General features: G+C 33.3%; 1 protein-coding gene across 1 annotated transcript; it reads left to right on the forward strand.

Moving 5' to 3' along the window:
• Positions 1-231: 231 nt before the first annotated feature.
• On the forward strand, positions 232-741 carry LOC140919723 (uncharacterized). The gene is made up of 2 exons (XM_073366340.1): positions 232-440; positions 528-741. The coding sequence occupies exons 1-2, from the start codon at positions 232-234 to the stop codon at positions 739-741; spliced, it is 423 nt and encodes a 140-aa protein (XP_073222441.1).
• The last annotated feature ends 14774 nt before the right edge of the window (positions 742-15515 follow it).

Genomic DNA, 15515 nt, shown 5'->3' on the forward strand with positions numbered 1-15515 from the left:
TGATTAATCTTTTGAATAAGCATTGTATATGTACTCTTATATTGATAATTCATGCAATTGTGAATCTTTGTTCCTGAATAAATTCTGTAACCGATCATTGTTAATCTGATTAATAATCTTGTAAAATTAGTAAAGATATTTCTCATATATTTTTTAACAAATAGAGGCCATAATTTCCAACAATTGGCATCAAGAGCCTGATCTTTTTTAGACTAACTCTCATAAAAGAAAATGACCTATGTAGAATTTCTGGGAGAAGGTGCATCCTTGGCTAGGCCCCCTGCATTTAATGGGGCTGCCTACATGTATTGGAAAGAGAGGATGTTAATTTTTCTTGAAGCATGTAGTCTTGATATACTAGAAGCAGTAATAGATGGTCCCTTTGTGCCAACCATAGCTGCCACAGGTGATTCGTCAATCCCAAAACCCATATCAGATTGGTCTGAGGATGACAAGAAAAAGGTTGGATACAATGCTAAGGCTAAAAACATTATTACCTCTGCTTTAAGTGCTGACGAATTTTTCAGGGTGTCTAACTGCAAAACTGCCAAGGAGATGTGGGAATCATTGCAACAAACGCATGAAGGAGCAACAGATGTAAAAAGGGAGTATGAGTATGAGCTGTTCAATATGAAGAAAGAGGAGTCCGTTAATAATATGCAGACAAGAATTACTCACATAGTCAATAATATAAATGCTCTTGGTAAGGTGATTGACAATGACCAGCAATCAGCAAAGTGATGAGGTGCTTGACCAGAGAGTGGCAGCCAAAGATCACTGCCATAGCAGAATCAAAAGACCTTGGTAGCATGTCAATTGCCACACTATTTGGAAAACTAAGAGAGCATGAGATGCAACTGCATAGACTGAGTGAGGCTGAACATACTGGCAGAAAAAGAAAAGGGCTGTCTCTGAAAGCCCAAGCACATCAAACAAAGTCCGAACAAGAGATCTGCACTGACGATTCAAATAGTGAGACCGATTAAGATTCAGAAATTGGATTACTTGTCAGAAAATTCAAAAAGTTTCTGAAAAAGAAGGATAGCAAATCAAGAAAACCCTCAAATTCAAAGACATATGATAGCAAGATAACCTGCTTTGAATGTGGGAAGACATGACATATAAAATCTGAGTGCTTCCAATTGCAAAACAGAAATAAGACTGCAAAGGCTAAAGGCAATCAACCACCTCCTAAGACCAGAAAAGCCTACATAGCCTGGAATGATAATGATGAAGAGTCATCTGCATCTTTAGAAGAAGAAGAAGCTAATCTTTGTCTAATGGCCAACACAGATTCAGATTTTGATAGTGAGGTAAGTTCTAAATCCAATCCTTCTTATGATGAATTACATGACGCATTTAATGAACTGCATGATGAATATGTTAATGTAATCAAATAGTTAATTAGCACTAAGAAATTGTTTGAAGAAAAGTGCATGCTTTATGAAGAGATTAAGCTGAAACATGAGTCTCTTAAAGACACAAATGAAAATCTGAAAAAGGAAACTTATGCACTAAAATGTGATTTAGAAAAGTTCAATAGTGGTAAAAACAATTTAGATATGCTTCTTAGAAACCAAAGAAATTTAAATGAAAAATCTGGACTTGGCTATAGACAAAACAGGAATGCTAAAAAGAATCAGAAGTTTGTTAGATCTAAGCATATGCATGATATCTTCACTAAACCAAATCAGAATTCATCCTCTGCTGTTTCATGTCACTTTTGTTGTAAAAAGGGTCATATTGTTTTTAATTGTAAACTGAAAAAACTGGCTAACAAAGGATGGAAACAGATTTGGAAAGTAAAGACACCAATGTTTGAAACTAACCCTCCAGGACCCAATCTGAATTGGGTACCTAAAACCAAAATTTAAATTACATTTTGCAGATATGCTTGACATCCAGGACTCATTCATGGTACCTAGACAATGGATGTTCCAAGCATATGACTGGAGACAAGTCAAAGTTCTTGTCTCTAAACTTAAAAGATGGAGGATATGTTAAATACGGTGACAATAACAAAGGTAAGATACTCGGTATTGTAGATATAGGGAACGAATCGACTACGGTGATTAAAGACGTTCTTTATGTAAATGATTTAAAACACAATTTGATTAGTATAAGTCAACTCTGTGATAAGGGATTTCAGGTATGTTTTACATCTCAGTCTTGTATAATTGAGCACAAGGAGAATAAAGACATAAAGTTGGTAGGTAACAGGGTCAATAACATATACATGCTTGATTTTAATGCTTTGCCTGATAGTACTATCTGCTGTTTATTATCCAATTCTGATGAAAACTAGTTATGGCATAAGAGAGTAGCTCATATACATATAGATCACCTGAACAAACTAGTTAGTAAACAATTAGTTCTAGGACTCCCAAACAGAAAGTTCACTAAGGATAAGTTGTGTGATTCCTGTGAGAAAAGTAAGTTAGTTAAGTCATCCTTTCCCCCAATAGATTTAGTTCAAACCAATAAGGTTTTACAATTAATACATATGGACCTGTTTGGTCCATCTCAAGTTAGAAGCTTTGGAGGAAACTTGTATGGTTATGTGTTAGTAGATGATTACTCTAGGTATACTTGGACATTTTTTCTGACTCATAAAAGTGAGGCCTTCTCTATTTTCAAAAGATTTGCAAATTTAGTTCAAAATGAGAAGAACCAGAAAATAATCTCCATCAAGAGTGATCATGGTGGAGAATTCCAAAATGAATCCTCTAATACCTATTGTGAACAAAATGGTAGAAAACCAAACAATGGGTAGAAAACTCCCTATGAGTTATACAAGGGTAGAAAACCAAACATCTCTTACTTTAGGGTCTTTGGATGCAAATGCTTTGTATTAAACAATGGCAAAGAACACCTAGGAAAGTTTGATCCTAAGGCAGATGAGGGTATTTTTCTAGGTTATTCACAATCTAGTAAGGCCTATAGGATCTACAATAAAAGAACTAAAACTATAGAGGAATCTGTTCATGTAAAATTTGATGAAATGTTTGCTGAAAACTTGAACAACACTCCTCCTATAGTGGTAATTCTTTGTTAGTGGAAGAATCTATGCATGTATCATTTGATAAATCTAACCCCTTAAAAGAGGACAAAATTGTCTCTTATGATGACGATGATTTTATTAGTGATACAAGCAAAGACAATCAAGATGATCAACCTACTCAAGAGAATAAAGTCAACATTGAGCATCAAGATCAAAATGAAAATCTTCCTAAAGAATAGAGAATCCATAGAGATCACGTCATTAGCAACATTATAGGTGATTTCAAAAGGAGTTACTAGAAGCAATTCAGTTATTACTTGCTTATGCTTGTTCTATGAATTTTGATCAGATGGATGTCAAGAGTGTTTTTTTTTCAATGGATACATTAATGAAGAAGTATATGTCAAATAGCCACCCGACTTTGAAGACTTCAAGAATCCTTCACATATTTTCAAATTAAAGAAAGCTCTTTACGGTTTGAAACAAGCTCCAATAGCTTGGTATGATAGGCTAAGTAACTTCTTATGTGAACGAGGGTTTGAAAAAGGTAAAGTTGATAAGACATTATTCATTAAAAGAACTAATGACCACACTTTACTGGTTCAAATCTACGTTGATGATATCATATTTGAATAAACCAATAATGAAATATGTCAAGAATTCTCATTTATTATTCAAGGAGAATTTGAAATGTCTATGATAGGAAAGTTAAATTATTTTCTTGGACTCCACATCAAGCAACTCAAGAATGGCATCTTCATAAATCAAGCAAAATATTGCAAGGAATTGTTAAAAAGATTTGAGATGGACAACACCAAAGAAAGTGCAACTCCTATGTGCTTCAGAACCTATGTAGATAAAGATGAATCTGGTATTTCAATAAACATATCAAAGTATCGAGGTATAATTGGGTCTCTTTTATATCTAACAGTTAGCCGACCATATATTATGTTTAGTGTTTGTTTGTGTGCAAGATTTTAGGCAGATCCTAAAGAATCACATCTTGTAGCAGTAAAATAAATTATGAAATATTTGAAAGGAATAACCAATGTTGGCTTATGGTATCCAAAAGGTAGCATATGTAGTCTAAATGGTTATTCTGATTCTGACTTTGCAGGATGTAAAACGGATCGGAAAAGCACAAGCGACACTTGCCATATCTTAGGTAATGTAAAAAGCAAGCTTGTGTGGCTCTAAGCATTTCTGAAGCAGAATATATAACACCAGAAAGTTGTTGTGCACACATTCTATGGCTCAAGCAGCAATTATATGACTATGGGCTTGATCTTGGAAGCATGCCACTAAGATTTGACAATACCAATGCAATCAATATCTCGAAGAACCCAATCATGCACTCTCGAACTAAACACATTGATATACGTCATCACTTTATGCGAGATCATGTGTTTAAAAGCAATGTTAAAGTAACATTTATGGAAACACACAATCAACTAGTAGTCATCTTCACAAAGCCATTACGTAAAGACTCATTCTAGAAGATACGAAGAGAACTTAACATTTTAAATGAAAACAATCTCTAATGCAAGGTATTTATACTTTGTAAGTCATTTCTCTTCAAGATATAAAATATTCACTTGATATGTTGATAAAATTGATTCTTTGATGTTTACAAGTTTTGTAAATGTGAATATGTTCTTTACATTTTTTTTTTGTGAAAAATTCATTTTAAAAACAAAATTTTAATATCGTAGCCGAATACACATTATATGTATTTGAATAAATGTTTCCAGAAAATCATGTATTCGAATACAACTCATGTGTAGTCGAATACACGTTTGTAGAACAACTTGTATTAGAATACAAATTCGCGTTTTCCCCCAATATATAAGCTTTTTCACGTTTTTAGGTTACTTTTACATTTTCAGTAGCCGAATACAACATTCTTCATTTCCATTTCTTCATTGTCTCCATGGATGCTCGCAAAAGAGGATAAAGAATCAAGCATACTTCAGTTGGTCCTTTCAAAAGGAGGACTAGAACTGATAATGTGACCCATTTATCTTGCTTGTTTCACTCACTGGAAGAAATTGACCAGTTCCGCACATACTACTCCGACAAAATGATCATCATTCCTAAGTATGGTACTCTTGATTCCTTTTTTGCAATTAAGTTTCTTGAGTTTCTTAGGGCTGAAGTAACAATATCAATTATAAGGAAGGGGGTTTGAATTATAATTTCCTCTTTTAAATATTCCTATTTAAAAAACATAAAAGTTTAACTCAAGATTGATCTTGGATATAAACGAAGAACGTTCTTGGTTAGTTGAAAAACAACAATATCAATTTATCAATATAAAAACTAAATGTAAGACAAACAATAAATAGAGATATAGATAGAGAGATCACACAAGCATATATCCCGGTTCACCCAACACTGGTTACATCCAATCCTCACAAATGTGAGATTTTCCACTAAGTGCTCAAAGCAAGAATGTTCTTGGTTTTGATAGATCAGTTTTGATCTATTACACAATCTCTACCTTTCTACCTTGAAAGGATTTCCATAGGTTACCTAACACTATTTCAAAAAGGATTTTACATTCTACCTTTTAAATCATAAAAGGATTTTTACACACTACTCAAGCTATGTTAACAATATAGCCTTAAGTTACAAAGCAATGATTTTGAGAATGTTAGAATCTGGGTATTGCTTAACTCTTGTTTGAAAAATAGTTTCTGTATTTTAGAACTCAATTATCACTTATTTGAAAAACACTTAGAGAATGGAACTTCAACTTTAGAATGATTTTGACAAGCTTGAGTATGATTGAATGATTGATGTTTTTCTTGGGACATTGAGTTGTGCTTTGTTCTTCATCGTGAAACTTTATTTATAGACTTCAAGAGAGCTTATGAAAGCTCATTTAACCGTTGGAAGTAGGCCAATTGTCATGAGTAAGTGAATGGATAAGATCAACCATAAAACAAGATTGTTCATGCTGAAGCCAAGAATGTTCTTGAGATTCAAGAACGTTCTTCGAATTGGTTTGAGATGATCTGTCTTGTACTTGTGATCCTGCCAGTTGTCTGAAATGATTACTTGCTTTAAGTCACGTGTGCAGGTCTGTCTGAAGGTACAAACAACAGAGTCCTTTATGCATTTTATGAAGCAAGGTTTTGAGCCTTCGAATTCTAGAATGATTATTGCTTAGATTGATCCTAGTTTATTATTGATGAAGATATGGAACTAATACAACTTCTCGGATCTAATCTTTTACATTGAAATATGATCATTCTTGTTTATGGCAGATGTGGAGAACGTTCTTCATTTTCCAGAAATCTGTCAAGAACGTTCTTACTTTTGCTGATTTTGCTTTCTTGATTTTAATAAGATCTGCTTTGTAATACTTGGTACCTATCTTGTTTTAATACACTTAAAAACACATGTTAAATAACAAGTCATTTAGAATCATAATTAAAAGTCTTAATTAACCTTTTGTTTAATTATCATCAAAATATTAATTTGGGATTTTGTCTTAATAAGTGCACAACATTTAGAAGAGTTCATTGGTTATAACGGACCTATCTATCCTAATTTAGTTAGGGTATTTTTCTATAATCTCAAGAAAGAAGGGTCTAAGTTAGTATCTCAAGTTAAAGGCAAAATCATTGAGTTAGATACTGCAACTATTGGTGAAATATTGCAGCTTCTATTTGAGGGTGAGAAATTTAGGCCAAAAAATTTATGTGAATGGTTAAAAATCACAAAATATGATGCTTATGTCTCATTGTGTCAGTTTGAAAAAGACACCATGGAAAGAAAAAGGACACAAGCTGGTTCAGAAATTACTATGCAACAATATGGAGTTGGAAATCTAACCGTTGACTACAGACTCTTGCATTACTTTCTGAGTTACATTCTGATTCATAAGGCTGTAAGTTACTCTCAGATGCTGAATTTGAGCTTCATCTTTTTCATGTTTGAAGGATGCCCACTCAATTGGTCGTATTTTGTCTGTGTCCTATTTGCTTCCTAGGATGTTATTGGTTTACCTTATGCTTAGGAAATCACTAGAATCTTGGATCACTATAAAGTGGATTTTTCAGGCGAAGTAATGTATAAACCATCTAAGAACAATCTAATTGATTTGAGTGTGCTTCCAAGTACAAAGATAATGTGGAATGAACAGCTTCAAGCCTATATCCATAAAGGTGATTTTGGCTAACCTTCTACTGTTGCCCAAGAGGAGGAAGACATAGAAGAAACAACGTCTAATGATGATCATATTTCAAAACGCATGGTCATGGACAAACTAAACTATTTACAAACATTCGTCACTACCTAATTTCAGAACATGGACACCTCCATTAACACTCGCTTTCAAACCATTGATACCACTATTGCCCACAACCATGAAACCTTGTTTCATGAACTTAATGGCTTATCCGTCAAAATCGACCACCTTCACCTCCCACCGGATGATGACATGTAGTTTGATACTGAAAATGTATTTGATGTAGTTTATTTGTCTTTCTAATGTTTTATGTTGTTTTATTTGAAACTCTTTGACTATGGTTTTCTATTGTGATGTAATATTTGAACATGATTCCATTTTCCTTATATGATGTTTTTTTTTGTTTACCTTGTGTGATGTTTTATTCCCTATATATGCTTGGTATTTTGTTTGTTGTTTTTTTTCCTTCTTTTTGATCATATCAAAAGAGGGAGAAATTGGTATGTTGTTATTGTTAAAACCTTTTGTAGGTCTTCAAAAAATTTACAATATGATGGCATGAACTCAAGTTCAACGGGGGAGTACGCATAAATTACGAGGGACAAAATTTAAAACATTCAAACGCATTGAAGCCTCATCAAACAACAAGATTTTGTCATAATAAAAAAGGGGGATACTGTAAAACACTTATGTTTTTTATGAAGACAAAGTCTAAGGAACGTGATCAAGTTGCAAGCTCAAAAAGAAGTCAAATAATATAAGTCAACTATGGTTAAACATACTAGAAGTTTTATAATGTAAAAGATATATGATGCAATCTAATATTCTTATATTTCAAATGCATATGAGAACCTTTCATTTTAACATATGCGTATAAAGGATTTTCAAAATGTCAAAAATGCATAAACAATGTTTGAAAATAAAGTTTTTGACAATGTTGTATTCGAATACAACATGTTGTAGCCGAATACAAGTGATAAGTCAATAGCTAAAACTGAACATCTGTATTCGACTACGAGATGGTGTAGACGAATACAAGTGCTAAGCCAGTAGCTAAAATTGAACATCTGTATTCGACTACGAGATGGTGTAGTCAAATACAAGTGTTAAGTTAGTAGCTAAGACTGCACATTTGTATTTGACTACAACCTGGTGTAGTCGAATAGAACAACAAGTTAGTGGCAAAATTCACCTAGTTGTGTTTGAATACAAGGTTTCATATTCGAATACGATGTTGAAATTTTAAATAAAGACTAAACGTGATAGAGGTGTATTCGACTACACACAAGCTGTAGCCGAATACAACTTCAATTCTTAAATGGTTCTGGATCATTGCATTTGTTCACCAAACCTTTATGAACGATGACCACTGATATGAAGTGATGTCTATGGAGTATAAATACCCCATAAATTCAGTTTAAACGCATCAATCCCATTACAAAACTTTGAACAACTTTTAGAAATATTCTCAAAGTTATTTTTCATATTTCAATTACTTGCAATATAGTTTTATATCATTGAGAAAGATTCTCTAGTATACTTGAAATATTATTGGATTAATATCATTGTACAACTGTTATACTCAGATTCTTAGTCAAGAACATTTACTGAAAAATCAATCAAGTTATTGTATTATATTTAAAGAAAGTGGTGTACTTTCTTTAAGTAATCTAATCAAAGATAGTGGTGTGCTATCTTAGGAAGTGTCTTAAAAGTTTGTAGCAGAGATCTTAGGGTGAGATTTGTACATATTCTAACAATAGTGGAAAAATCTCTTGTAGTGTGCAAGAGGACTGGATGTACCCTTGGTCATAAAGGGAACTAGGATAATATTGTTGTGTTCATTGTTTTTCTGCCATTTACTTTTTGCCATACACTAACTTAATCAGAAAAATCGATCACTAAATCTTTGAAAAAAAATAAATTATAAATACCTAATTTCATATTACAGTTCATAAAATCCAAATTGTAATATAATTAGGTTTTCTTCAAAATATAATTTTATACCATTCAAAATATCTAACTCTTTTTCCATCTCAAATTCCTAAAATAAATGTACCATAAAAGTTTAAAGGGTGTGATTACTCACATCTTGAAGCGTTATTTGATAAAAAAAACCACTATTGCAATTGCAACCATACTTTCGCTCCTTTTTATGTTAGCATAGTTCTCTTTATATATTGAGTTTTTAATTTAGCATTTTCTTCTTTGTATCTATTTATATTTAAATATTTATAAGATAATTTGACTAGGTATCCTATCTTTGCCCCACTAAACTCTTGGTTGTTACAAACAAAACGAATACATATTAAATTCATATATTATTGTTTGTTTGGTTTTGTATGACTCCTTAATAATAGATAATTAGGTAACAAAAGATTGTTATAATCGGTTGTTTGTTATTATCTATTTCACATAAACCTTTCACAGACAAAGCAAATTTCTTATTATTACACTCTCTAACAAACAAAACAATTTACTAATGTTTTACCTTATTTTAAGCAATTTAGTTATTGATATAATAATAATAATAATAATATCATTGATCATTTTTACTTTTGGGAAAGTTCAAAGAGTTGTTTGCTTCGCAATTCGTTCATGAATGTTGATATGAATAAGTCCATGACATATACAATACTCCTTTATTAGGTGTTGCGTCCGGTTTGTCCGCGAAAAAAGAAATCGCCACCAATTTTATTTTTATTAAAGGAAAAATTGGATAAAATCTAAAATAATAATTTTTGAACCAAAAATTTGAATTCGGGAGTCGATTACGAGTAAGGGAGTATTACCATCCTACAACGTCCGTTCAAACGGTTACTCTATAATTAATTATGTACAAATTATTTATTTATTTATTTATTTTTACCCCCAAAAAGAATAATAAAAGAAAATTATTTACATTAATAAAAGAAGGAAAAATATTTTTTTTATTAATTTGGTTTGACAAGAGAAAAACCTTGCTGCTACGTATCCCCAGGTGCAATAGGGAAATCAAAACTCACGTAGTTCTTGGGTAGAAAATATTTATGTGTTGACCGATTTTATTACTAATTTTACTTAATATATATATATATATATATATATACATATATCAAAATGAATTAACAACATAATAGTGATAATAATAGTAATAATGGTAGTAAGGAAAATAATAATAGGAGTGATGTGTTATATTGATTTATGTATCGTTTTATTTCAAAGAAACATTTTTACTACTTTTGGATTTTATTAACTGTAAAGGATAAAAATTCAAGAGGAGATCCACGAGTCAGCGACGCATATGTGGCGCGAACTGACAACGGTAATAATAATAAAATTTAAGATCTAACGCACAAGAAATAAAATACAATAAAGATGAGATATCACAAATTTGATAAAGAAATTAAATAAACGATTATACAACAATCAAATTGATTTTTATTAGTTGTTTCTAAAGTGAAACAAAAAAAAAAATTGTTTATATTATAGTGCATAGAATAGTAAAAAAAAAAAACACTATAACAATAATAATGTAAAAAAAATTATAGACAAGAAGAAAAAAGAAAAATAAGTGTTTACCGCATTGGAAATGTTCTTTAGTAGCTCGTTCCAATCTTTCTTCTCTCTTTTGTCTCTATTATTCTCTCTTCTCTTTTATTTTTTTGTGCTCTCAATTATGCTCCCAATTTCTCTCAATTATGCTCCGACTTCCCCCTATTGTCCTCTTGTGGTAGATTATTTATAGACTTTTTGGGTGTAGATTACAAAAGACAAGAGAATAATTGCCAATGAATTACCATTAATCTGTTTCTTTCGATTTCTTTTCATTTAATTGACCAGAATTATACTGATTCTTATTATCATTGAATCATTTCTTTGGTTTCTTTTCTATTTAATTGACCACAATTATACTGATTTTTAATACCATTGATTTATTTCTTTACGGTTTCTTTTCATTCAAATGATGACCATTATAATAATTTTTATTATCATAAATTCAATTCAATTAAATATGTTTGTTTTTTTATTTTTTATTTTTTTATTTAGAAAATAGTAAAAGTTTCTGGAAAGGAATCAAAGTCAAATAGAAACCAAACACAATCAATGATTTTCTAAAAATCTAACAATTTATTTTTATTATTATTTTCATCAATATTAGTTTTTATTATTATTATTATTATTATTATTATTATTATTATTATTATTATTTTATATATTTATTAAAAATCATAAAGTAGCGGACAAAATTAGGTGTCAACAGCTGCCCCTCTTTACTTAGAATTTACTTTGACAATCAAAGTAAGTGATAAGTAAAGATGACAACTCTAATTTTGTCTGAATATAATTTTGGTAAGTCTTTTACCCAATTTCAAGATACTAATCGTTTTCTCAACTTTGGGTGCGAATCGTTTTCTCAGTTTCACTGGGATTCGTTTTCCCGGCTTCAACATGCAAGTCGTTTTCTCGGCTTCGGGTGCGAGTCATTTTCCCGGCTTCAACATGTGGGTCGTTTTCTCGGCTTCGGGTGCGAGTCGTTTTCCCAGCTTCAACATGCGGGTCGTTATCTCAGCTTCGGGGTGCGAGTCGTTTTCCCGGCTTCAACATGCGGGTCATTTTCTCGGCTCCAGATGCGAATCGTTTTTCCGGCTTCAACATGCGGGTCGTTTTCTCGGCTTTGGGGTGCGAGTCGTTTTTCCGGCTTTAACATGCGGGTCGTTTACTCGGCTTCGGGTGCGAGTTGTTTTCCCAGCTTTAACACGCGGGTCGTTTTCTCGGCTTCGGGGTGTGAGTCATTTTCCTGGCTTCAATATGCAGGTCGTTTTCTCGGCTTTGGGGTGTAAGTCGTTTTCCCGACTTCAACATGCAGGTTTTTTTTTCCAGCTTCGGGGTGCGAGTCGTTTTCCCGGCTTCAACATGCGGGTCGTGTTCTCGGCTTCGAGTGCGAGTCGTTTTCCCGGCTTCAACATGCGGGTCATTTTCTCGGCTTCTGGGTGCGAGTCGTTTTTCCGGCTTCAACATGCGGGTCGTTTTCTCGGCTTCAGGGTGCGAGTCGTTTTCCCGGCTTCAACATGCAGATCGTTTTCTCGACTTCGGGGTGCGAGTTGTTTTCCTGGCTTCAACATGCGGGTCGTTTTCTCGGCTTGGGGTTCGAGTCATTTTCCCAGCTTCAGCATGCGGGTCGTTTTCTCGGCTATAGGTGCGAGTCGTTTTCTGGGCTTCAACATGCGAGTCGTTTTCTCAGCTTTAGGTGTGAGTTGTTTTCCCGGCTTCAAGATGCGGGTCGTTTTCTCGGCTTTAAATTTATAAAATGTCATGAATCGATAAATGAATGAATGAATGGATATGTTGGTTTTATTAATATTTTTATTGGACACGATCATTCAAATCTTGAATGAGAAAAAACACTTATATTTTTTTTCTTGAATTTGATATCTTTGATCTGTTTTTTTTGTCCTCTTCTATTTTTTCCTTTCCTTTCGTTCTTTCTATTTTCTTTGAAGAAGAAAAATTAATATTGTGATGTTAAGTTGGATCTCATGTTGTTGTCTTCCTAGTATTGTAAACAATCTATACTATATCTGATTTTATCGCAATTCATTATATCGAGGTATGGTATATGTTTTACTTTCCAATACTTCTCACGCCTTAGTCTGATCCATATTGTTGATCCTATCCGTACGACTATATATTTTTTATTTTTGTTGTTGTTTTTCTTCTTCTCTCAGGTCGCTCTTTCAAGTTTTCAACCCAACAGATATTTTTTGTGTACCCTAATTTTTGCCAAGGTCGCCCTTTCAGGTTTTCAACCAAGCGGATATATATATATTTTTTATACCCTAATTTTTGTCTAGGTTGCATTTTCAGGTTTTTCAACCTAGCGGGTATTCATTATTAGTTTTTTTGTACCCTAATTTTTGCCTAGGTTTTCATTCAGGTTTTCAACCTAGCGGCTATTCATTATTATTCATGATATTTTTTTACGGCGTACAAGTTTACAGGGAGGGCAAAATCTTTTTCATCCATATTCGTGAGGATCAAAGCTCTACATGAGAAAGTTTTCTTCACGACACATGGGCCCTTATAGTTAGGGATCCATTTCCCATGATAATCCTTTTTAATTGGTAAGATCTTTTCTAGCACCAAGTCTCCTTCTCGTATTTTTTTCTCGTACGCTCTTTTCAGTCTTTTCTGATATAATTGTCAATGACCTAAGGCCGCCAACCTTTTTTCTTCAATAAAATTCAATTGATCGAAAAGGGTTTGTACCCATTATGACTCTTCTAGTTTTGCTTCCATTGATACTCTTATCAAGGAGATTTCTACTTCAATGGGTAGCACAACCGATTTTACACTAGGGAAAAAGGGGTTGTGTAACACCCCGATTTTCAAAGCAAGGGTGTATTTTTTTTTTCAAAAGAAATTACAATAAAACAGAGAAAAACAAATAAGGAAGTACCTTTGGATAAATAATTGAGTCATTATAATTTACAAGCAGCGGAAAAGTTTCTCAAAATATGAATCCAAAGTATTTACACTTCAAAAGGTGGTACATAGACCCCATCATAATAAAATGTCAAACAGACAATATTAGTATAGGTACAGTTTTCCAAATTAAAATACTGCAACCCAAAAAGAAGGATGTCTAGTCCCTATACATCAACCTAATCTGATCATCCTACCAAAAAACTATACACCCTGAGTGATCTCCACGCGCCCCGTGAGATCCTCCTACATAGCTCCAGTCAAGTATTCTCATCCGTAGGGTACGAAACGGCATGATCGTCCTGGCTCTCATTTGAGGGCGAAGCCCAGATTTCCATAATAGTTGTAAAGGGTCACCAACCGAAATTAACAGATAACACATAACATTTAAGTTTTAAATGCACAAAATAACCTTTCAACTAAGCATGCACCTTAAAAGGATTTTCCATATGCTAAAAGTTCATATAATGCTTGCCAATTAAAAATGAAATCAAAATGAAGTTCTCAAATCATCAAGTAATACATGACTGACCAAAGCAATGATAAATCAATTGAGCAATCGATTATCTAACTCAAAATAAGGACTTCTACTGAGCCAATCGATTGCCAAATCGATTTGGTCAGTTCTGCTGAGTTCCTGCATGGCCAAATCGACTTCTAAATTGATTTTGTCAGTTTTGCTGAGTTCCTGTGTTGCCAAATCGATTTCTAAATCGATTTTGGCAGTTTTGCTAAGTTCCTGCCTCTCTGCCAATCGATTTCCAAATCGATTTCTTAAAAGATTTTGAAAGACATATTTATACAATCGATTGGCAAATCGATTAGGTTAAAATAGTGAACTTCCTGCAACTCATCCAATCGATTGGGAAATCGATTTCCCTGCTTATTCTTCCAAAAATACTTAAACTAATTCAATCACACTCACACATAACTCCAAAACTTAACACTTAGCAAATCCCACACAATCACCACGACGAATTGGTTTTTGAGATAGTTTTACAATCCATCGCACTCACACACGCTAATCAATACATAACACTTAGCAATTCCAACACAATTACCACAACAATTCCAATTCAAACCATTCAATCATACACTTGATTCAAACACGACTCGTGTGCCAAGCACCCTAATGCAATGCGTATATGCCAAAATGCATGGACTCGGAATTCCAAACCAAAACCCTCCTTGAAGGGCCGTAAATCATAATTGTACCGCCTATCGCAGGCCAAAGTACCAATTACCGAGGTGCCACCTATCACGGGTCTGCACGATTTACTAAAAAGCGTAAACCATAAACGTACTGCCTATCACGGGCCCGTATCGTTTACCGAGGTGCCACCTATCACGGGTCTGCACGGTTTACTAAAATAACGTAAATTGTAAATGTACCGCCTATCACAGCACCGTAGCGTGGTAGTGAGCAACTTTCCCTTCTATCTCTTCGCGAAACGAAGCTTAGATCTAGATGAAACGGAGAGGTTTGTGTTTGACGGTTTTAAAATCTCTAACGCCGTTTTTCTTCGTTTTCGAATCAAACAAGAAGAATGAAGTTGAGTAATCTTCTCTTTCATACTCACCAAACCTTGGGTTTCTAATCTTGAAGAAAGGAAGCAAAGAAAAACGAAAATGGAGGAGAAGGAGAAGGGGGTCACGCGTTATCAGAGGAAGAAGATGGAGTTTTTGGATTTTCTTTCTTTCCTTTTTCCTTTCTTTTTTTCTCCTTCCTTTCTATTTCTTTTCTTTCTACTTTTCCTTCCTTTTTCCTTTCCCTCCAAACATATATTTATATATATATATATTAATTATAATTAACAAATATCTCAAAATATCTAGATATTTGTTAATTTACCA

This window comes from Cicer arietinum, chromosome 3, assembly GCF_000331145.2.
Source record: "Cicer arietinum cultivar CDC Frontier isolate Library 1 chromosome 3, Cicar.CDCFrontier_v2.0, whole genome shotgun sequence".
Classification (NCBI taxonomy): domain Eukaryota; kingdom Viridiplantae; phylum Streptophyta; class Magnoliopsida; order Fabales; family Fabaceae; genus Cicer; species Cicer arietinum.

Coding starts and splice junctions, on each gene's coding strand:
- LOC140919723 (XM_073366340.1), top strand. CDS start 232: ATGACCTATGTAGAATTTCTGGGAGAAGGTGCATCCTTGGCTAGGCCC. Junction 441..527: donor CCAAAACCCATATCAGATTG/GTCTGAGGATGA, acceptor CGAATTTTTCAG/GGTGTCTAACTGCAAAACTG.